The sequence below is a fragment of the Polyodon spathula genome, chromosome 5, assembly GCF_017654505.1.
Source record: "Polyodon spathula isolate WHYD16114869_AA chromosome 5, ASM1765450v1, whole genome shotgun sequence".
Taxonomy (NCBI): domain Eukaryota; kingdom Metazoa; phylum Chordata; class Actinopteri; order Acipenseriformes; family Polyodontidae; genus Polyodon; species Polyodon spathula.
The window spans coordinates 4831328-4856253 of record NC_054538.1 but is presented as its reverse complement, the minus strand read 5'-3'; the positions used below and the strand labels follow the sequence as shown (position 1 = coordinate 4856253).

Here is a 24926-nt window from a genome sequence, read left to right as displayed (position 1 = left end):
TGGCTGAAATGTCACTGTTGAGTTTTTCTCTAATTTTTTTAAAGAATTGTGTTGATATTACAAGTCTCCAACAAGTTCTTTTTCCTATGCAAACTGTGTTATTTATCCCATTTTTCAATTAAATTAACTTAGATTGCATTTGTGATTGTATGTTGGTTTGCCGTTGGTAACAGATTTAATGATGTGGGAAGAATTCTGGGCGTGATTAAACAGTTGCTGATAGTTGTCTGGCCACAGTCAGTTCACATACTGACAGAGAACAGTTGACTGGTTTTAAAGTGGGGACCCTGCTGTGTAAACAATTATATAGCACAGCTGACCAATGATTTTAGCATCTGTTACCCAATGAATACTATTAGCAATTATTATTGAGTTCACAGTGCATTAAATGTTGCAATAACTGGTTAGAATGAACCTGTAGATTTCACTGTGCCTCAATTACGTGAGGCCCCTCCCATGCCATGTGTCTCACACACATCTTTACTGTGTTGTATGCGAAACAGGATATATATATATATATATATATATATATAATATATATATATATAAACACGGACTGGAAATATAACCACCTCTGATTGGTTAAACAGCATCACATGGCTTCAATACTAATGAGCCGCTTCACACTGAATAAATCACTACGCACCACTACATTCTAAAATCCATGACAGACTGTCATTTTATTTGTTGTTAGTTACAAAACCACAGCCAAAAATGAGTGGCATTTCATTTTCATATATTTGGGGATGACTCTCCATATAACTGATACAACACCAATTTTCTGAGTGAAGACAGCAGTCCATCTGAAAAAACAAATACAATAAAATAAGTGCACCACCAAGAGTAGACATATAACAGTAGATGAGGAACAGCTAAATGAAACAGAAGAAAACAAAGATTGAAAAAAAAACTACAGCATGGGCTGGTTAATGTACTTAAAGAAAAAAATATGGGCATTCGTTTTATGAAAACAAGTCCAAAAAATCTCAAGAACATAAGAGAATTTTATGCCAGTGCAAGATGTTCTACTGGAGACCAGCATTCAGTCTCCAGTTTTATAGCACTGAGCTGGACTAAATACATATTTTAACAGTAGAAGATCTAACATCTCTGCTGACAGCGTGTTTAAGATGCCAGCAATGATGTATTGCTGTCGGTCAGGAAAACTCTTAGAAATGCTGGTAAAAACAAGGCCAGACACCGAATTACCGGCCTAGATTTGAAGTGTCTGCAGGAAACCTACACACAAGGGTGTCCAACAACTAACAAAAAACATCTTTTGAGATGGAAAACGATGGAAACAGACTTCTGCCTTCCTCAGTGTCATTGGAAACTCCTCCCATCATCAGCTTGTGATTACTCCTGTAGTTTCTAGTCACTTGCGATGCAGAAATTCACAATAAACTGACATGTGCAATTTAATTTTAATAAGTGAACAATGCATGAAATTAAATTACATTTGGGACTATATTACTCTGCGGATGTATACGTAGTAAAAGTTTCTGGTTTTATTCGCGGTATAAACCACTTTGGGCCATGCAGTTCCGATGATATATATCACAACCCAGGCATGGTATATATCATGGGAACTGCACGGCCCGTTGTTATGACTTGGCTTAAAGTGACAACATAATAAACTCAAACGTCAGCTTTAGCTGCTTTATGTACTATATGCAATGCTATTAGGTGGATTTAGGTAGCGTTGAAACATAAATAAATACAAATTCAACAACAAATGTAAGTAATGATCAGATGGCTTTTTTGTTTAGTTAGTGTTTTGTTTTGTTTTTTCTAAATGTTTAAACAGCTTATTTCAACATAAGTAATGCAGTTGTGCATAGCAAGTATTTTTTATTTTATTTATTTTTTTATTTTAAGTCTAACGGAGTACCTTGAGTGTTGTACAGTTTTTTGTTGGTTCAAGATATTATTTAAACGATTCTGTTTAAAACTATTATTTAAAACGAACACAGTCAGTGCTATCAGTGTAAACAAAATAGTACTTATAAGCAAAGTTCAAATATGGGGAACCATGTATCCATGCTATATTCTGCCCAAAGGATTCCAGCCAGATACTGCAGGAGCAAGATTGTTATTATAGATCTGAACATTTCCATTATTCACTTTCAATTTCTATTTTGTGCCAATCGATTTTCACTGAACATAAAAAAGTCTGCAGAGGTTGTTCCTTGAGAAGTGCACATACTGGTACGGCTCATCTCGCAGGCCCACACTGAATCTGTGGGCTGAAACCTTGTCAAACCAACTCAGAGAGCTTCCCTCACATTCATCAAAGCTAGGCTCTATCGTCATCTCAGATTGCATTTTCTGACTCACTGAACCACTGCTGACTGGGTGGAACAAAAAGTTACATTTTTTTATTTTACTTCTTTTTTCTTTTTTTTTTTTTTTTAATGTGTGCTTTTTGTGTGCAGCCTACTGATTGGTTGAACACCCTTGCAAGACTACAATGTGTCCCAGCAATGCTAGTACTTCAGCAACTGAGTATTTCATTAAGAGGCTGCAATATGGGGAAAAGACCCCAATGAGTATGGTTACTGTCAAGCTTCCAGGCGACTGTGCTACTCCTGTACTGTTGCACCGTTTAGACAACAAGCTATCCTTTAAACACCAGCAGTAGTAATGGGCGATAACGTTTAGTTTACCCTCTCTTCTCAGTTTAGCACTTAAATGACCCATGATGACCTTACAGCTGTCCTATTGTCTTTAATGTAGTAATTTTTTTTTTTTTATGTTCTCATAAAATCAAAATTCATGTTGTAATTTGATGCTTGAGTTGACACCGATCAAGCTACACAATCCCAAGATACACAGGTAGTCCATTTTGGTGCAAGCACATTTAAGCCACTTAGTATTCTCATAGTATCCATATGATTCTCTAAGCTTTGAGGGCTGACTGAAATAGTTCAATAATTTAAAAAAAAAATAGCTTATAGCCCAGACATGCTTCTTAAGCCAAGCCTAAGAATAGAGAAAATACTTCTTATAATGAAGTGGCATTTCACTGTTGCCACTGTTTTAATAGTGGAACTAACCAGCTGTGGAGAAGAAAAAAACCGCAATTCCCACAGGTAATGTTTTTTTTTTTTTTTTTTTTTTTTTTTTAATTTTATGTAATGTATTCAAGAACAGGACATGATAGAAATTGGAAATGAATTAACCTTTCTTTTGGAGCCGAGGTCACAAATATGTTCCTTAATATCTCAGAATGATTGCAGAAATGAAATGGCAAACAGTCACTTTAAGTCAGGCATAACAATTTAACAATTTTCTGGTACACTAAGCCCCTCAGGTATGTTGAAGTCTTCGAGTGCCTAACTGGATCTTGTCGGCTTTCATGGCGTAACTGGCTTCTGTGAATTTCCTAATAATATATATATATAAAAAGTACCAGGGGAAGAGCCTTGTAGTTATACAGAAGAGCAAGCCACCTCTGTGGGCACAGTGCTGTCACAACCAATGTCTTTATTACTACATCCCTACAATCCCATTTCAGCGCAGCTAAGGGGATTTTGGTTATTCAGATGTCATTAAAAGCTGCAGAGAAGCACAGTACCAGGCTAACCAACATGATGAGCAGGACAGCCAGTTCTGTGCTTCTCTGCTTAGGCTCTGGAAGTGTACCAGCCGGCATCTGACTTCTGTCAGGGCAGCTGTTAGTTAGACCGTAGCAGAGGTTCTGCATGTCAGCTTCACCTCTGAGTCATTGTGTGACCCAGTGGGCAAGCCATGTCTGTATTAGCAAAGCAGGAGACGTGTTTGCTAACAAAAGATTCAGAGAACAATACAGATAAGAACGAAAAAAACAGCCAAATAAATAACTAAATAATAAACACCATCAGCTTCATTCAGCAAACCACAGTGACAATATGAAACCGAAGCTCTATATTTCCACGGTCTTTATTGCAGAGCAGTTGTTAAGCTCACAGATACAGTGTGGCATGTCAAAACTCACTCATTGCGGGACACTTTGTGAGTGCTGTGTGGTTCCTCAGTGTCACAGCTCAGCATCACATGAAGGTGACTGATGCGGGCATGCCTGGCTACCAGGGTGGCAGCTTGAGAATATATCCGGGGTTAGCAAATACTACAACCAGGACCTTTGGTACCTCTGATCACATAACGTGACAGAAAAGAGTCAGCACTTTTTATTTGCTTTGTTTATTTGCTTTGGCAAGTGCATGAGTTTGTTCTTCCTATTTTTTTGTTTCAAAGTCCTTGTCTTTTGGGATCATCGTAAGGTTTAAAAACAACAAAAAAATAACTCCTCGATTTAAATAACTCCTCGACTGTGGTGCTTGTATAGGTTAAAAACCCTTGCCTATGCAGCATCGTAGTTTCTTTGGTTATGGGGCACAAGAAGATGCCTTAAGCTTTTTATAATAATATTTTGGTTTACTGTATAATATGGTGTGTGTGCAGTGTACTGACATGACAACCCTGTAAGATGTGTAATATTTTTATTTTAGAACAATTTTTTTTTTTTTTTTTTTTTTTTAAATGCCATTGCAAAAGTAGCTAAACAAAATGTCAAAATTGTATTATTAGGCATCCACTGTGCATTTATAAACCAACAATTTTGTACTGGAAGTAGAATTCAGTATTTCTTTAAAATTCATTAGATAATGTCCAGTTAATATTGTCAACACTTGATAACACATGTGTGGATAAAACTAATTAATTAGTTAATCTCTCAAGATTCGAACAATTCTGCTCTGATCATAATGCTGCTTATTACAGCACACTTTTCAGTGCACTGGAAGAACTTCTGTATACTTACCCCCATAATAAAAAAACAGCAAGTATTTAAAAACAAAAGAAAAAATAAAAGCAAATCTTATTGTCATAATGCTTATGTAATGACTTCCATTAGTTACAATATAGACTAATTAACAACTGTGTTGTTTAAATTTTATAGAACAGCTTTATTAAATTATTGTTGTGTCTTTCTTTGTTACCAAGAGAAAACCAATGCCTTTTTTTTTTTACTTAATTAATTTGCCTAATTGTTATTCATAACCCATCAATTCCTGATTTCTACTGACTGGGATAATGCTATCTTCTGCTGTTTGCACTTTCATTTACATTTCTATTACAGTGGAAACATTAACAAGCAACTGTTTGAATATTCATTAGCTTCTGTAATAAAGAAAATAGAGTATTGTCCTTTTATTTGATAATGAAAGGGGTTGATTTGGTCCTGAGGTTTGATTGCAGACGGGGAGTGAGTTTGCCCAGTGTTTACTGGAATGTCTTGTTCAAACAGCTCCCTCGCAGGTTAGTGAAGTTATCAAGGAGAGAGTGCGGCAAAGGAGCATTCAGCTTTCCTGGAAGGAGCCGGAGCTTCCCAACGGGGTCATCACAGAGTATGAAATCAAGTATTATGAGAAGGTAAGTGTCAAGAGCATAACCACACTGCTGATAACGCAACGTGACATACAGTGAGTCACTCTTTGGATCTGTTTTTGTCAAGTGTTTGTTTTTTTTTATTTCTGAACCTAGGAAGCAATGCCCATAGGGCATTGTAACCAGATCTACGTATTTATTGTCTGTGAGGTCTGATACAATAACCCTGACAGGACCGAGGAATCCACATTTAATTTACTTTATATATATATATATATATATATATATATATATATATATATATATATATATATATATATATATATATATATATATATAGTACAATTGTATAGAAAAACAAAAAGTTTCACAGTACCGCTAAGAAATTAGGGTAGGGAATGAAAATGAATTACATTTCATAGATTAAAAAAAAAAAAAGCATTGAGAACTTGAAATTGCCTGGGCTAATTCTTTACTGACTCATTTTGTTTACCAACTTTACTAATGCAGTATGGTAGCTGCATATTTACCCTGAGTGTTAGATGGATAACATACTTTAATAACAAAAGGAGTCATTGTGTAAGTGACTTAAACTGGAGACCCTGGTTTGAAATCCCTGCTCAGCCTCACTCAGGGGCACAACAAGGATATTCCTGGGGGTGGGGGTGGGGGTACAGGTTACCTGCCAAGTTGCAGAGGTCCAGAAAATACACCACACATTCTCATCTATCGCTAGTCCTATATAAAACCACAGTATATCAAGGGCTGCAATATAGCGAGAACCACAAAAGAAAAAAGAAAATCACAATACTATACAATCAAACTTGTTTTATCGTGGGCCTGAGATATTATAAACAGGGCACATCCAGAAACACATAGAAATAGGAGGCTACTAATACAGTACATCATATTGTCAACTTAATATAAACTTTTCAGTTATGCAGTTTTGCTAGATGAGAACAGGCAATAATTTTTTACAGTAGGGTAAAAGTAACAGATTTTTCTAAATTGGAAAACGTTGATGTCACATAGCTTTAATTGGTTGCATTTTGTCATCTAGCCTTTGTTTGTACGTGTGGTTTTGATTGGTCGCATTTGGTCAGCTGTATAAATGGTTTCATTGGGTTGAAGGGAAGCTATGTTTGCCGCAATCAGTGCTTCCGTACAGTATATGTATACGACTGTATGATGAATTTGTAATCGGTAATAATACAAAAATAAATCCAATTGTAATCACGTCTATGGCTGGAGGGGGGGGGTCGAGCCCCCTGAGCCCTCCAATGGTTGCCCTCCTGGCCTCACTGCATGTCTCTGACGGGATCTCTTCATCTCCCGCTGCTACTGTCCATCTTCTTGCTCAGCCCTCACAATCAGTTTGGTGTGTTTTGTTGCATATTTTATATTGTCACTCTGTTGGCTTCCCATTGTGGTAGATTTTATGAGAAATTAAATTACGAAGGGCTTATTTTCCTTACTCTATCATGACTATTTTTTTTTTTTCTTTGTTGTAAAGGATCAAAGGGACCGCACTTACTCAACTGTGAAATCAAAAACTACATCAGCCACTGTCAATAACCTGAAACCAAGCACAGCATATGTGTTTCAGATTCGAGCTTTTACTGCTGCAGGCTATGGCACCTATGGTCCAAGACTAGAGGTCATAACACAGGAGGAAGCTACAGGTAATACACACTAATGTTACCAGCGTTTCTCTACAAGGAATGTCCTGCTGCTAATGCATCTCATTTACTAAAGAGTGTATTGTAATAAAAAACTGAATTTAACAGTAACTAAGGCAGTGATCTGTATCTAGGTATTGTACACCATACTACTGTAGAATTCCTGTTTAAAACCACTGAGGTACCTTAAAAATAAACAAGTTATACAAAAACATAATAGTAAGCTGTTCTTTCCTGGAGGTCCCAGAGTAAAGCTACAGTTTTATACAGGTTTGGTTATGAACATACCTCTTAAACACCAGCTTAAAAACACGATACTCCATGTTAAACCTACCAAAAACTTATCAACACTAAATAAACTCTGTAGAGCAAACCTTACATTCTGATTAATATTGATCAAACACAATAAGTGAAACATTTACTCTGTGTCAGAGAACAGGATTTGTATGATATTGTGATTTTTTTAGTTATTTTTAAAATTTATTTATATATATATATATATATATATATATATATATATATATATATATATATATATATATATATATATAAATGTGTCATACAGTATATATATATATAGAGCTTCAGCTTTGAGCCTTTAGCTCCTAAATTGCTATTGTAGTTGTTATTATTGCTATTGTAATTGCCTATGAGACACATTGATACACCAATAAAAATCTATTTTTTATAGTGATGGTTATTAAATATTTACAAAGACAGGGTAAATACACATTTTTTGGAGGAGATGCCCATTGATTTAACCAAAATGTGTCTTTCTGATATCTTGCGTACAATCTGTTAACTGCCCGTGGGTCTGACACTAATTGTTCCTTGTAATATAATGTTGTTTCAGCCACAGCCGTCACCAGTGAACAGAACCCAGTGATTATCATAGCTGTAGTTGCTGTGGCAGGGACCATCATCCTCGTCTTCATGGTGTTTGGATTCATTATTGGAAGAAGGTATGCACTCACAGGCCCTTCTGACCTTGCACTTCAGTGAGATGATGTTTGGGAATTAGGCTTTCAGTCACCCCAGGGCCGCTGTAACCTTGGTATCTTAACATATCTCATCATCAATCAAATGAGGTCTGACGGATTACATTCAGTTTCTTACTAACGGGAACACAATTACATCCATCGCAAGAAAGTTCTGGCTAGAGTTAGCGTCTCATTTGCAATGTATTCCCTGTGGTCGGCTGGGCAGACAAACATTTCAGGTTTCAAATCTAGCTGTTCTTCGAAATAGAGTTTGACATTCATGAATGGGACTTGCAAATATAGAAACACATCCTCATAGAGTGACACATTACTGACAACACAGGAGGCAGAACCCAGTTATCCAGATATCTGATTTGATATTATAAACGGAGGAACGCTTGCATACGTATCTAAATAGTGTTCAAAAAACAGGTTTGTTTCAATGGGGGGTAAAACAATGACATTCTGGTTCTCAGCTGTAATACTAGACAAACCAGAGGCTTTTTAGCATATGTTATTTGTACATAAACATTGGCTCTCACTGTTTTGGATGCGTTCTTTTTTAAGATCCAGAAACATGAATGTGTTCATTTTTCACATATTTGTTGTTTGCTTATTAAGGCACTGCGGCTACAGCAAAGCAGACCAGGAAGGAGACGAGGAGCTTTACTTTCAATGTAAGTGGCCCCTGGACTGTATTAACATTTCATATTTGCATTGCCAGAGAAGAAAAAATGCAAATCATTTTGGGTTGATTCAATTTTGATTACACACTTTTAAAAAAACACTCTGTTTTAGCTGTCATTCTCACAGCTGTTTGAGCACTATAGGCGAGCCAGTGAGGGGGAGGGGGGGGGGGAGGGGGGGTGGGGGGGGGGGGGGGGGGGGGGGGGGGGGGGGGCACTGAAAGTAAATTTAGTATAAATTTAGGCTGAAATCTACAAAAACATCATGCCATCTAAATATATAAAACTGGAACACATTTTAAGCTAACATTTATCATCTTGTACATCTTTATTTGCTGTATCTACTGTATAATGTATGGGCCTACTCTTCCAAGGTTCTATTCTTTGGCTACTTTTCCAGTAAGTGTTTCACACCGTCCTAATGATATCCCTGGAGATGCAGCTGCAGATAGTTTCATAGCCAACCTGTGATGATCTGGGCCATAGGCAAAGTGCTGATCAGGAAACAAAAGGTCAGGGTGTCACATGACAGTGAGGCAGAGAGCTGGTTGCCAGAGAGAGAGAGAGAGAGAGAGAGAGAGAGAGAGAGAGAGAGAGAGAGAGAGCATAACAAATGCTACTAAATACCTGTTAGATCAACTATTTGAGAACAGATCCATGTACGATGTAGATTTTTTTTTTTTCTTTTTTTCTGTTTAAGATTAGAAAAGTACTGGTGCAGCAATATTAAATTAAGAAATGCTGCCAGGCTGACAGATGATAGATACCATATAGAATCGGGTTTGTAGGCCCAATTTGTCTTGAGTGCTGCACGGAGATTGCAAGAAGACATTTCCTATCAGATTCTGGGACAGCTTAGATGTATGAAGCAATTATAAATGAGAGTGGAGAGAATTTCAGTTGGCATCACTCCCTGTTTGGAAGTAAAAGGCATATAAAAGTAGACAATATAATGTCAGAACTCATTTTTATGTATGACATTGTATCAACTGATGTGGCTTTGAGGGAATCCAGGTAGGACAGGATTCTTAATACAAATTATTGTATAGATCCTAGATCAAAGTCTTCAAGATCCTAGTACAGTTAATACTGTATCATAGCCATTAATGTATACAAAATGCATTTGGTTGTTTGTAAGTGTGTTTTAAATACAAAACAAAACAAAACTATAAATCTATTTTGTATTTATTTGGTATCTCATCTGCAATATGAATAAAAACAAAAATGTCATTTAAATCACCCTATATATAGAGGTGTATTGGTGGTGTTGCTGAAGAATTTCCAAAGAAAGTGCACACATTACATTTCATTGGGGAAACAACAGCCATATTGCAAGACAGCTTCATGTCTGTGACTTTCTTTTTTAAAGCCTGTCTCTAGAACTTGTACTGCAGTTCCATTTTAAACAGTGCAGACAGTATCTTCCAGAAAGTCAGTGGAGCGAGTCCATTCTGTTTATTTCCACCTTACCATGTCACCAGGCTTGTGTGAGATCATTCTTCACTGCTGTTTGATGTCTGTATGCTGTATTAGGACTGGTCTGTCAGAATCTGTGAGGCAGTTTGAATAAGGAATTATTCAGGGATTTTTAAGGATGCATAAAACTGTCTCAGTGCAATCTTGTTACAACAATACTGAAGAATTGAATCATTCAGTGTTGTCTGTGTGAATTATAAGGCGTTACCAACTTTTTCCTGATTCACTCATGGACTTTCATGAAAGAATCAGTAGTCCCCCAGACAATGAACTGCACCATATTGCTGTCAGTCACACATTAAAAGCAGCATTTTCCCTATCCTGATGGCAAGTTCAGTTTATCTGCAGCTGCAATGCAGAATATAGCTGTAATCAGTGTTTAATACCCACAGCCTGTATGGAAAGTAGTTTAGCTGTTGAAGAGAGGGAATTCTTGCTTGTAACTTTTAACTGACCTCTTGACTTAATTCCTTTTCATCAGCCTGTATTCAAGTAATTCATATTGAATAGAGTGTTGGCTGCATGGTGTGCACGGGTAATTGGAACTGTAGCCCTCTCTTATTTTTCCTACAGTTAAATTTCCAGGCACCAAAACATATGTTGACCCTGAAACCTATGAGGACCCGAATAGGGCTGTCCATCAATTTGCCAAGGAGCTGGACGCTTCATGCATTAAGATTGAGCGAGTAATCGGAGCAGGTAAGGCAGCTGCTTTCCTGGTGTGTTCTATTTAGCTGGAATATAAACCCATACATCACAGTGACAGCAAAATATTTATACCTTGAGTGCTGATGCTATTCCTTTCTCTATTTACTGAAACCGGGAAAAAAAAAAAAACACCCTGCAATTAAGATGTGATTTTCATCTTGTAGGCCAAGAAAACAACAATATATGTTCAGAATTCAGATAAATTACTTGGGTTCCCTGATTTAAAAAAATGCTGCTCTGTAAGCCTGTAAAGCTGTTTGTCATTATCTGATTCAATCATCACAGTTGTTGTATGTAACACGGTTACAGAGTGATGCCACTGTCTTTTAGTGGCAGAACTGACATCTGTCATAATAATATGCTATTGTCTTTACCAGTTTGTCACATACTAGCCAGCAGGTCTTCTGCAGGTGACACAATCATTTGTCTTTTCCAGGAGAGTTTGGAGAAGTATGCAATGGACGTCTGAAGCTCCCGGGAAAAAGAGACATGTCAGTTGCTATCAAAACTTTGAAAGTTGGCTATACAGAAAAACAGAGAAGAGATTTTCTTGGTGAATCCAGCATCATGGGGCAGTTTGACCATCCCAATGTGGTTCATCTGGAAGGAGTTGTTACAAGGGGTAAGCAGTATTCAGTTTGCTTGAGCATAATGGGAAGAGGATAACAAAAGGTTTTTGGTAGAGCATTAGGGTGTGACATTCTCAGATAAACAGCTCTTGACTGCTTTAAACAGCACATGCTTCAATTACAAGTGAAAGAAAGAAGCAAAACTTAGCCAGGGTTAAAAGGCAAGGGAAAACTGAGGTAGATCGTATGCTTCATAACTCTTCGTGGGAAGTAAACAAAAGTTAAAGAGCAGTGAAGTACTTTTATTTCGCTTTATCTAAACAAGCTGTTTACTCTTTATTTGTTATAATCAAGTCAGATTTGAAGCATTACCAATAGAGGCTACCTCTGTATAATACATTCTCTATCACTAGTTTTTTATTTTATTTTATTATTATTATTATTATTATTATTATTATTATTATTATTATTATTATTATTATTATTATTCGTGATTTAAAACATTGAAGATGACCCAAGTGCTTTACTTGAGCGAATCTTCACAGAAGACCATTCATTAAAGGGTCTCATGCAAAAAAAAAAAAGTAATATGAAGCCATTTTTAAGCATTTTTTTGTTTCCTGCAGGAAAACCAGTTATGATTGTGATAGAACACATGGAGAATGGAGCACTGGATGGATTTCTTAGAGTGAGTACCCCTATTGTTACCTTTAGCATGATGTTGTAAAAACTGTTCTAGTTGTCTGTATAAATCCTGAAGAAATAACTGACAGGAGTCAGGCTATCTTTATTTTTTTATATTATTGGCATGTGCTTTTTCCTATGGAAGCCCATAAATGGGTTGAGGGTCTCCTAACGGTAATGTAAACTCCCCATTTACTAGGACAATGCCATTGTTTAAGAAGCATCACATTTGTACACTTTACTAACTCCTTTAGAATCTCCACTTTTATCTGATAGCTTGATTTCTTGTCTCTGTGTACAGAAACACGATGGCCAGTTTACAGTTATCCAGCTTGTGGGAATGCTGCGTGGTATCGCAGCTGGAATGAGATACCTTTCTGATATGGGATATGTTCATAGAGATTTGGCAGCACGTAACATTCTGGTCAACAGCAATCTTGTATGTAAAGTGTCTGACTTTGGCCTGTCGAGAGTAATAGAAGATGATCACGAAGCTGTCTACACCACAACGGTAAGCAAGCTTGTCTGCATTTCTCTAATACTCTTGACCTTTACTGTAGCTTTAGAAGCAAAAATGAATACCAATGTTAAGAACAAGTCTAGTGAAAATGTAAGATAATACCTAACATGTATAACACTTATGTTACCATATCTTTGCTGTCTTTTCTTTTTAAGCAACATTAATAAGTTTTAAGGAATAAAAAAGGATTTAATGGTCTTAAGATTTACTCCCATGACTGATGCAAGTTTCAATGAACAGGGCGGAAAGATTCCGGTCCGATGGACAGCCCCAGAAGCCATACAATACCGAAAGTTTACTTCAGCCAGTGATGTTTGGAGTTACGGAATTGTAATGTGGGAAGTCATGTCCTATGGGGAGCGACCTTACTGGGACATGTCCAATCAGGATGTAAGTTATTGATTTATCTGTTCCACTTGTAAGTACAATGTTTAAATGGAATTCAGTCAAAGCTATAGAAAGTTTGACTGACTAGACCAACACTTACTGCTGATTTGTTCCTCAGTGTTATAAATTCCAGTAATCAGGGCAGTGAAAACCCACAGCATACAGGTTTAAACAGTGGTGGCAGTGCTGATTATTTTTTGTTCACTTCACTCCTCGGTGTTATTTATTTATACAAATGTATAATATGGACCATTCTAGAGAATTGCTTTCTGTAGCAAGGCAGTAGGAAAGCCCTGCTATTTAAAAGTATTTGTTTATTTTAGAACGAGGTTTCCCCCTCTGCCCCTGTGTTATTTTGTATTTGTTTGTTTTATGATTTATTGTATTGGATTTGTTTAAATGACGGCGTAGCCGCGTTGTTTTTGTTATTGTATTTATGACAGTGAGAGCCGTATGTTTTGTTTTTAAAACCTCATAGTAATGTGTGGCTGTGGGCTAGTGCGTTGTTAAACTAGCCAGCAGTCACACAATTAATAAACTTGTGCAGATTGAGGCCGAGGGTATATAAACCTGCAACGCTCTCAGCTCCGGGTGGGGTGCACGGAGGAGAGTACGAGAACGACAGGAGAAAACGAAACTTAAAAAATCAAGAAACTTAAAGGATCCGTGAAGGCTACTGGCCAGCCGGACCTTAAGTGTTGTTATAGTGTTTGTGATTATTTTTGTTTAAATATTTATTTTCTGGGCTCAATGAGCAGCGCTTGTTTTGTTTAAATATTTTATTTATTTTTGTGTTTAATAAACTGCGTGCGCCGCATCTTTTGCACTGCAGTTACCTGTGTGTTTTCAGTTCCTCCTTCCATTGAGCCATTTCCTGTCACTCTTTCAAATAAATTGTTAGGTTTGATATTCATGAAACCGGCCTTGAATTTTGCATAAAAGGAAATGGAGTGTATTTGTGTGATTCAGAACACTACCATAATTTCAGGACATTTTTACAAAAAAAAAAAAAAAATTAAACATCAGAGCACCACTGTTACAGACCAGAGAATTTTACCCAGTCATGCAATTATTCAGGTGTTACAGCAAGTTTTTTTTTTTTTTTTTTTATTATTCATTTTGGGATGGATGACAGTTATGATGCTATTCATTGTTCTGTTAACAAAAGTGGCTTTATTAGGGTGTAGCTGAATTAAAATTCCATGCAAGCAGTGATGGGCAACATTAAATAAAGAATTTGAATCCACAGAGATCAATAGGTCTTGTCTGGAAAGTGTCTGGCTGAGTGTGTCTGTAGGAGCACTTCCTGTATTCATATTAGGTAACAGAAAATATTCATAACAGATAACCCCGCATACATGTAGAAGGCTAAGTATCATTTAACATTCACATCACAGTTAAACCTTTAAGCTGTGCTGGTTGAATGATAGACATCAAAGATTAAAAAAGACAAAACCGAATGACAAGTCGGTTTAGTGATGTGCAGAACTGTTAATATTTGACAGGTTTCAATGTCAAAGAGTTTATGGTCTGTCAGGATGTAGAAAAACAAATCCTTTGGGGAGCGCAAAAATACATATTTACATTTTCTAGACAGTTCCAGTGTTTTGACACTTTATTCACGTTTAAATTGGCTTGACGAGAATTTACTATGACTACGAAGGGAAGAAGCAGCATACTTTTCACATATCAGAAAGGTAAAAGAAGTCAAGGCAAACGTGTTCATTTAACAGAGTGTTAACCATTGTAGCACGCAGGTTGTTTATAGCAGTTTTTACTATTGGTTGGTTGAAGTCTGGTTTGAGAAGTACTATTGCTGATTTATATAGTGTTTTTGTGCCCAATTAGTAATTGTCTGGTGTATTTGAAAACTCCAGTATAAGGACTCATTTTTATTGTTGCAGACACTTGTCTCATTAACACTTGGACACTGTGACCTTGTGCTTAAAATAATTTTTAATATGCTGACAACCAGCAGATGCAGCAGGGTAGCCTACTTATCCTTTAAAGCGTATTACAGCCAGCCACGCACAATCATCCAGTGAGTATATTTTTAAAACATGGTGGATTATCAGATATCATATGCTAAAAATGGAAAGATGCTCACCAATGTAAAGCCCTTAACTAAACAACTGCAGCTGTACAGAAAGCTCACCTTGCCTGGTTTTGTCCACTCAAGGTAATCAAAGCTATCGAGGAAGGTTACCGTCTACCAGCGCCTATGGACTGTCCACCTGGTCTTCACCAACTTATGCTTGACTGCTGGCAAAAGGAGCGGGGCGAAAGGCCGAAGTTCGACCAAATAGTTGGAATCCTTGATAAAATGATCCGGAACCCCAACACATTAAAGACTCCCTTAGGCCAGTGTAGTAGGTAAGGACTGCTTTGATATGGTCAGAACAGCCAACTTTTCAGTATGTTTAACATACCTTTGTCAAGGGAAAGTGTGTTTGAATACAAACCTGGAGGTATTAATAGGCTTTTGATGCCATGGTAACTACACTCATATCTGTTTAAATCTATTCATGTGCCTGTGCTTGTGTCATTTACTACATAGTTAATTATGCCACAATCTACTATTAATTTCTATTTAAACCTTCATGCACCATGGTATTTATCCATTTATTTTTTCTTTATTCTTCTATATTGTAAATTATCTGATGTTATTTCTTCTAAAACTACAAATTGTAGGTAATATCTAAATCTCTATCTCTTTCTCTGTATCTATTGTAACACAGATTGTGTGGTTTTGGCAGGAAAGGGGTTAAGATCATCATGCCAAATGTAATTATTATTTGTTAATTATCACCTGCACCTGGCTGTTGTTGTAAATTAGATCCAGGTGCAGGGTATTAAAGGAGAGCAGCCAGCCTCTTCAGGCCTGCTGTGTGAAGAGCCCGACTGTGAGTGTAATCAGTTTCACGAAAAAGATACTGTGTGTACTGTTTTGTTTCAGGTGTAAAATGTGTTTGTGTTTTAATCGGGAAACGGCATAGCCGTCTGATTGCACAGTTAGGAAGTCTGCTGAGTTTCAGTTTAGTGCTCTAAAATGGAGCTAGGTTTTTGTTTTGTTTTATTGATTTTTGTGCATAAATAAATAGCGCAACCACACATTTAAAATCCACTTACTGTGTGTTGCGTCAGTTGTATGCTGAAAAGAACTAGCTGACACACGGCAGGGCGTGCATTGTATTGCATTAACATACAGCTGTATTTTTGTTTTCTTTTATTTCATTAAGTTGTTGACTTTATAGTCTTTGTGTCTCAACTGAGGTTTTTCTTCTTGTAATTCTAAACACTTTTCTATTGTCATGCCGCCGAAAAGATCAAATGTGACGAAAAACAAAATGTCACTCATTTTGAAAAACTTCAGAAATACCTCTCGCAACAATGTGTATATTTATTGTGAGTTTAATATGTTGTGTATTGATCATTTATTAATTGAACTGTACTTAGGCAAAAAATAAGTTCTGCCGTGCATTGTGGTATATAACTGCACTGTTAAAAGTCCTCGTTAACCAGTCAGCGTGCAGTATCTGAGCATTCCATTTTATATATACCATAAAACTTCAATTGAATGCCTCCGGCGCTTATTTGCAATATTTGCCAGCAGACCTGGTGCTTATTAGAGACCAGCGATTATTTGAGACCAGCGTTTATATTAGATCACTAGCTCCACATGCTTCATGCGGTTATTGAGAAGCCGCTAACACACAACCTTGTAGCAACATCGTAACTCAATTTAAACATTCCAGCAACTTCGTTAAAATGTTGTGTGTCAGTGGGTTCTAAGTAACAGTTTCTTTTGTAACAAAATTACATTGTATTGTACACCCTCAAGAATAAAGCAAAAGTATTTTTACAGTCTTTTTATATGCACTGGTTAACAAGGATATGGTATGCAAAACGCTGGAAAATGAACAAGCAGAGGTACGAATTTGTATACCGAGCATCAAAAGAGGCTTATCATTATTATAACACATTTATTTTTTTTTTTAAATAAGGAATGTAAATGATGGACATTGACAAAATGTTTTTGGTTTCTTTTTAATCACTCAGTCGTTCATTCTTGACCATGACTCGCTTGAGTGACTGTGACTGAAGCATATGCACTTAATCGCCTAATTAGTGAGACAGTTGATTGAACACTGGATATGTAGTGATTGCAGCTGTTGAATTGCAAGCTTGAATAAAAGCAATAAAGAAAATCACAGAACAAAACCAATATGCCACGCCTGTCAAGAGCAGTGCCTTTGTGCAATTGGCATGGTGGAGGCTGGACTAGGGCAGCATATTGTGGCTTACCATTTTGAATACTCACAGCCAGCAATTTCAAATCTGGCAAGACGGTATAACCAGACACACTCTGTTAATGACAGGCCACGAACTGAGAGACCAAGAGTCACAACGCCTGCTCAAGATCGACAGATCATTTTGCAGCGTCTTCGTGATGTCAGTTGGTAGTCAGCACAATAAAAAAGTCACTGCACCTGCTCTAAAACAGAGTTTGCATTTTCCGATCACGTTTAGTGAATTTTATCCAAATATAAGTGATACATTTCTTTTGATGCTCAAATGTAAGTGATACATTTTTTTTGATGCTCAAGTACAAGTGATACGTTTCTTTTGATGCTCAGTATATTTAAAAATGGAATTAGATATACTGTACCATTGATAAGAAGAAGAAGAAGAAGAAGAAGAAGAAGAAGAAGAAGAAGAAGAAGAAGAAGACGTTAAATCCACAAAGACAGCCCTATAGGTATCAGAACACATGTGTATTGGCTACACTTACAGAACAATAATAATAATAAAAACAATAATAATAATAATAATAATAATAATAATAATAATAATAATAATAATAATAATAATAATAATAATAATAATAATACAAACTTCTAAAATGTTTTTTAAAATGAAAAATAAAAACAATAAGTATCATTATCAAAAATAATGTATTGTTTAATCTCAAACTTGTACATTGTTAATACAACAAAACACGTTACAATACACCAATACACGCTTAAAATTATGAAAACTTTTAATAACGTAATAACTGCATTAAACAAATATGCATTACACGCAGGCCTACCTTAAATTACATTTTCTATTATTATTAGTTATTAATCCAGAGAGTCACTTTCGTCGCTGTCAGTTATTTACAGTTCATTACGCTTTAGCTGCTCCTCATCTTCCTCAGCTTCAATAGCAATGACAGAGACCCAGCGTTTATCTACAATATTTGCCATAAGACCTGGTGCTTATTGAAGATGGGCCATTATTTGAGACCTGGCAATTATTTGAGGTTTTGCAGTATATATACAGTGTATAGATGGCCTTCAGTGAGTTACAGGAAAATAATTTTATCTAGGGTTTCTGTGATGTCATAAATTACGAGACCGAAGGATGAGTTATTTATAAACTGTCACAGAAACCTGAGATGGAATTGTTTTCCTGTAACTCACTGAAGAGGCCCATCCAATATTTTTTTTATAATGCTGATATTAAAGAAGACGAGGTTCAGCAGTACAGTTGGGGGTTTTTAAACGTAGTGTTTCAGTGCTGTACAGAGGTTCTATGTCGTTTTCCGTTAGTGCTTCAGCTTTATTTGAAGGATTTACCTTGTTTTAATTTCCCTTTCCTCTCCAGTTTCTTTGAGATACGAAGGTACCAGCTGTACATCCTTTTTTTTTTTTAACGTATTCTCATTTTGTTGATCATTAATGAACATTTCTGTACTGTGCGTGTTGTCGAGTGATTGAAAACGAGACATTTTGTGTTTGAATTGAAAGTGATGGACTTGGAGTTGAATGGGTTGAAGTTCAAGTACACTTTCCTCTAGAGGAATCATCACTTTCTGACGTCATTACTGTGGTACTATGCCTTTTTTTTAGAATGGCTCAGGATGCAAATATAGCCTTCATCCATGTATTATATACAGTGGCTCTCAAAATGATTTACCCCCCTTGGACTTTTCCACATTTTATTGTATTACAACATGGAATCAAAATGGATTTAATTAGGAGTTTATACCACCGAACAACATAAAAAAAGTCCATAATGTCAACGTGAAAAATAAAATCTACAAATTGTTTAAAATTAATTAGAAATATAAAACAGAAAATAATTGATTGCATAAGTATTCACCTCCTTTGCTATGACACACCTCAGTAAGCTCTGATGCAACCAATTGTCTTTAGAAGTCACATAATTAGTTGAATGGAGTCCACCTGTGTGCAATTAAGGTGTTTGACATGATTTCAGGTTAAATACACCTGTCTCTGGGAGGTCCCACAGTTGGTTAGTACATTTCCTAATAAAAACTACATCAGACGAGGGAACATTCAAAGCAAGTCCAGAATAAGGTTCTTCAAAAGCACCGATCAGGGGTAGGATATAAGAACATTATTAAGGCAGTAAAATAGGCAGTCCTCAAAAACTGAGTATCCAGGTGAGAAGGGCACTAGTCAGGGAGGCCACCAAGAGGCCTGTGACAACTTTAAAGGATTTACAGTCTTCCATGGCTGAGCTGGGAGACACTGTGCATGTGGCAACAATAGCCGGGGTGCTTCACAAAACTGGCCTTTAATGGGAGAGTGGCAAAAACAAAGCCACTGTTGAAAAAAATTCAAATCTCAGCCAGAGTTTGCCAGAAGGCATGTGAGAGACTCTGAGACCAAGTGGAAGAAGATTCTATGGTCTGATAGAGCTTTTTGGCCTCAACGCTAAACGCTATGTTTGGCGCAAGCCTAACACCGCACATCATCCTGAGAACACCATTCCTACCATGAAGCATGGTGGTGGCAGCATCATGCTATGGGGATGCTTCTCTGCGTTAGGGCCTGGAAAGATCGTGAAGATAGAGGGCAAAATGGATGCAGCAAATTACAGAGAAATCTTGGAGGAAAACCTGTTGAAGTCTGCAAGAGACCTGGGACTTGGGAGAAGATTCATCTTCCAGCAGGACAATGACCACAAATATACAGCCAAGGACACACTGGAGTGGCTTAAAAACAAAAGGTCAATGTCCCAGAGTGGCCCAGTCAAAGCCTGGACCTCAATCCAATTGAGAATATGTGGAAAGAGTTGAAAATTGCTGTTCATCAAAGGTCCCCCTCCAACTTGATGAAGCTTGAGCAATTTTGCAAAGAAGAATGGGCAAAAATTGTAGTGTCCAGATGTGCAAAGCTGGTAGAGACATATCCCAATAGACTCATTAGACTCTATAGACTCAATTGCCTCTACCAAATATTGACTCAAGGGGGTGAATACATATGCAATCGATTATTTTGTGTTTTGTATTTGTAATTAATTTAGAACAATTTGTAGATTTTATTTTTCACTTTGACATTATGGACTTTTTTTGTGTTGATCAATGGCAAAAACTCCTAATTAAATCCATTTTGATTCCATGTTGTAACACAATAAAATGTGTAAAAGTCCAAGGGGGGTGAATACTTTTGAGAGCCACTGTATATCTATGTCTCAATTCATCTGTTATATATCAAAATGACTAGATTGTAGATGTATTTAACGATGCATGTAATTTATTTGCCTTTTTGCCTGGCTCTAACTAATAGCTATATTATGTGACTCAATACAGAAAAGTCTGTTTCCCCAATAACTGTTACATTAATGTGATCCTCTTGGCACAGAGAACCCCACTGGGACATGTTTCAAATCAAATCTATTTACTGTCAGAACACTGGTTCCCAGTGGGAGATAAAGGATGGGACATTTAAACTGGGCCTTCGCTGAGCCACAGCAGCCTCTTCACACAGGCCTCACTTTCAGAAAATCCAGCCCTCCTCTCAGGGCAGCTATACAAAGTTTTTTAAAACTGCTTTTGATGCATTAGATCTAATTTTAGGTACCGGTACAAAATGCAGTACCTTTTATCATTAAAAAAAAGTTAAAATCCATGTATTTTATTTTTCCGTAAATACAGGGAAAGAGGATTAAAGTCGCAGCTGTTTGACTCTTTGTTCTAATTGCCCACAATCTTGGATTTCAACAGTAACAATACTTTGCACTTTCATTCCAGATGATTCTTGTGTATCAGATGTAATGTACTAACATTTCTATTTGACACTTGTTTGTTCTGCAGACCAATTAGCCCACTTTTAGATCAGAACACTCCAGACTTCACTACTTTCCGCACAGTGGGAGACTGGTTGGAAGCAATCAAGATGGAAAGGTACAAAGATAACTTCACAGCAGCTGGGTACAGCTCATTGGAGTCAGTGGCCAGGATGACTATTGAGTAAGTTTGTTTCATCTGTGTCATTGAACTGAGTGTGCGTGTGTGTGTGTTAGAGAGAGTATCTGATGTGTACATACTGCAGGTACCGGCTGAAATTCTGCTGAGGCTTGAATGTGTATTGAAAAAATACTATGGTATGTCTTTGGATATTTACCCATGCATTGGCCAATACCTCCTTTATTACAACCATTTATAGTCTTATTCTTGGAAACAAATCAAACACACACATGCACACTGTGTTGAATTGTTTCATCCAGTCATACTGAACCAGTGTACAGTCCAAAAAGTATTTGGTCAAATGGCTGTTGTGTTATTTTACGGAGAATTTGAAACACTGCAATACAACATTGGCACATATAAAGATGTACATTGTATACATACGTTGTATGTAAAGTGATATAAAGAATTTCTCTCTCTCTCTCTCTCTCTCTCTCTCTCTCTCTCTCTCTCTCTCTCTCTCTCTCTCTTTCTCTCACTTTACAGTTTCCTAAGTTTGTTGCTGTGGTTTGTAACAAGTAATTATGTCTTTTCCAGGGACATGTTGAGCTTAGGGATCACATTAGTGGGCCATCAGAAGAAAATAATGAGCAGCATACAGACAATGAGAGCACAGATGCTGCACTTGCACGGCACCGGTGTCCAGGTGTGACAAGCAACAATTCTTCCAGTTAGGAGGCAACAGGCTTCTAACAAACTACAATGAGGCGTTTACTAAGGATAATCATTGAATGTGCTGCTTCCTGCATCAAGACTCATGGGATAAACACATTCTTTATTCCTTGGTGCCACCTTCCAGAGGTGGGAGGAGCTAATGCAGGGTCCATTATCAGCAGCTAAGATGTCAAGAAATACCACCTGGCACATATGAGACCTCTGAGGAACTCTTAACTGTGTATTATAGAGTGACAGAGAATAATGTTTTGTTTTTTTTTGTACCTCCCTCCTTTTTGCTCTTATGTGTAAAGCATTTTTTCCACATTATTCTGAATAACTATTTCTTGAAAAATAATTACCTTTATAAAATAATTATTGCTTGGAGTGGTGATTCAGTATTCAGTTCAGTTGTTAGTTTATCCCAAACACTGTGCTCATGTGTGGTGTATTCCCTTTTTTAATTAGCAGGGAACAGGGTAAAGGGAAAGGCAATCAGTGGGCTTGAAATATCTTTAAAAATGTTTTCAAGCAGGTGTAATTAGGAACAATTACCAATGTGTGGTGAAGCAGAGTTGTGGTATTAACTTTTTAATATATTACAATATTAATGAATTTCCAGTCAGTAGCAGTATGGAGTTACTAAATCAGTCTGAGTGAGCCTGGGGTTCATTTATTTCAAATTGTTTATAATGTTTACTGCTTGCAATATTTTAAATAATTGATCAAAGTATATTTTGAAGGTCTAAACTTTGTATTTTGGAACATGAAAAAAGTTCTGCAGATAGACCTCCGTAAGCTTAGCAATTAAAGGAACGTAATCATACTTTGAAATTTCTGTCCTGTAGGGATAACCGTAGTGTACTGGTGATCTTTTTTTATTATTATTATATGTGTTTGCAGTTATATCTTTCTTAAGTTACTTAAGCAATAATTAGTCCTGATGGAACACGGCATCTTTCAGAATGTCAACGTTCTGTGTTTCATAGACGTGCTTTACTGTTCTGACCATACTTTGGAAAACTTCAGTTAGTGGTGTGATAAAAACAGAAAGAGAGAGAATTTGTGAATTATTGTAGCAGTTGGTTGTCGCAGAGTTGTTTTGCATTATCAAATTTTCCGACCCATTAAAATTATAACGTATGCTTTTTGTTCTTTCTGATGTTTATTGGTTTAACAGGGCTCTACGATGAAACACATTATGTAATCTCATGCTGTCACAATTCACTGGTGCCAGTTGTTCCCATTTATACAATGAATGAATGTTTTATCATGTTAAAGTTTGTCTATAACGGTGACTAGTTATAGTCTCTTGGCAAATTATTGACACTTGTTTTCTTAGGCATGCTGCAGAATGCAGTTTACTGTAAAGAAGGGTTTATAATAGGATTTTAAAAAGGGGTTGTTCCAAAATGCTCACGTGTAAGATTTGTCTAAAACCATAAGTATAGTGTGTGGATTTGTTTTAAAGCCTGCTGGCTTGGCCTTGTCGAGTAACAAGACATTTGGTTCCATTGTGTGTCCCTTTACCACCTATTTCTAATCTCAGTGCCCAGTATCAAATGCAAAAATGTCATCCTTTTAGATATTTCAGCATTCTATCTTCCCTGTAGCAAGTAAAACAACCATTTTCACAAGAACAGTCAGAATAACAAGCCCCGCCCTGTATTCAGTCACAGTTTGTCCATAGTGTACCACATGTAAAACTGCATTACTTACAGAAATATGTAGTCAATATTACATTCATTACTTCCAACAAAAGATGGTCTAAATATGGCTTTGTTTTAATCAGTCCACCTGGTGGTTACTTATTAAGCTTCAAAATATAGTGGAAAGAGGTGTGTGCGTTAGATCAGGTATTTGGTAGGCCTGTTACATCATTAAAAAAATAACACATTCATTATCTGTATAACAAATTAATTACAATCTTTTTTTTTTTAATGTTTAACTTAAATGGGCATATTTGTTTATTGACAGAATTGGGGTCTATTCCATGTTTTCAATTCCGTTTCCAATCCCAGTTCCCTTTTCTACAATTGCAATTCCGTTTTACAGTATAGTCTTTACTGAGGTTTATGCCTTAGGCTTTACCAGGTTACATGACAGGTTCATTAAGTTGTATACAATATTTGCTTGCTCAGTAAAGCTTTTGTTGTAAAATGATTGGAATAGGAATTTGAATTGATTAAAAGGGAATTGGGATTAGAAATGGAATTGGAATTAAAAAAATGGAATTGACCCCAAATCTGATGTTTAACCTCACAGACATATTCAAGTAGAAGCTAAATGTAGAAAACGGTGGACTGCCCCTTTGAAGAGTGGCTGATGATTCCAAAGAATTTAGTATTGGTGATTGTGTCAGAAAGACCCTTGGGATCAAAGGGAAATGTGTAAATGTTCCTCTGTAAAACTTGTACATTTTATTTATACTGTCATTTTTGTACACACAGTTCTTCTGTAGTGAGCTCTGAATACATTGAAAATGCACTATATTTTTCTATCTCACTTGCAAATTATCTTCACCCATGTATTTTCAGGTGTACATAGTTACTGTCATTTAGGACCAAAGACTGCCATCGGTTACTTGTTATGTTTATTGCTGTTTTTGTTGTTTTTGTTTTGTGCTGTACAGTGTTATATTTTGTCAATGTATTATTTATTTGTGATGGTTTAGAATATTTGATTATTTTCACTGCCCAGGATTTTTTTTTTTTTTTAACAATAATCATATTCCCAGTTCATTACTTGTTTGCGTAGACATTTTTGCTTTGTAATCTTTGTAACAGACTGTAAATATATTTTTGGAAATATAATACTATCTCTACAGAAAACAAACTGACTATATTCCCCTATTAACACTAGAACAATCAAACAATCTTAGAATGACCGAGGAGTCATTTTGACCTCTACTGTGTTTTTCTGCCAGTGGTGTGATTAGAACACCATTATTCTTTCT

At 36.5% G+C, this 24926-nt stretch overlaps 1 protein-coding gene across 1 annotated transcript in view; it reads left to right on the top strand.

Moving 5' to 3' along the window:
- LOC121315456 (ephrin type-A receptor 7-like) overlaps positions 1-24631 on the top strand; it is a 76682-nt gene extending 52051 nt beyond the window's left edge. Inside the window, exons 6-17 of the mRNA XM_041249566.1 lie at positions 5288-5412; positions 6881-7049; positions 7900-8008; positions 8648-8703; positions 10762-10887; positions 11333-11518; positions 12092-12153; positions 12451-12660; positions 12910-13059; positions 15236-15429; positions 21164-21319; positions 21854-24631. Coding sequence (XP_041105500.1) covers positions 5288-5412; positions 6881-7049; positions 7900-8008; positions 8648-8703; positions 10762-10887; positions 11333-11518; positions 12092-12153; positions 12451-12660; positions 12910-13059; positions 15236-15429; positions 21164-21319; positions 21854-21968 — 1658 coding nt within the window. The 3' untranslated portion in view covers positions 21969-24631. The remainder of the gene's footprint in view (positions 1-5287; positions 5413-6880; positions 7050-7899; positions 8009-8647; positions 8704-10761; positions 10888-11332; positions 11519-12091; positions 12154-12450; positions 12661-12909; positions 13060-15235; positions 15430-21163; positions 21320-21853) is intronic.
- The last annotated feature ends 295 nt before the right edge of the window (positions 24632-24926 follow it).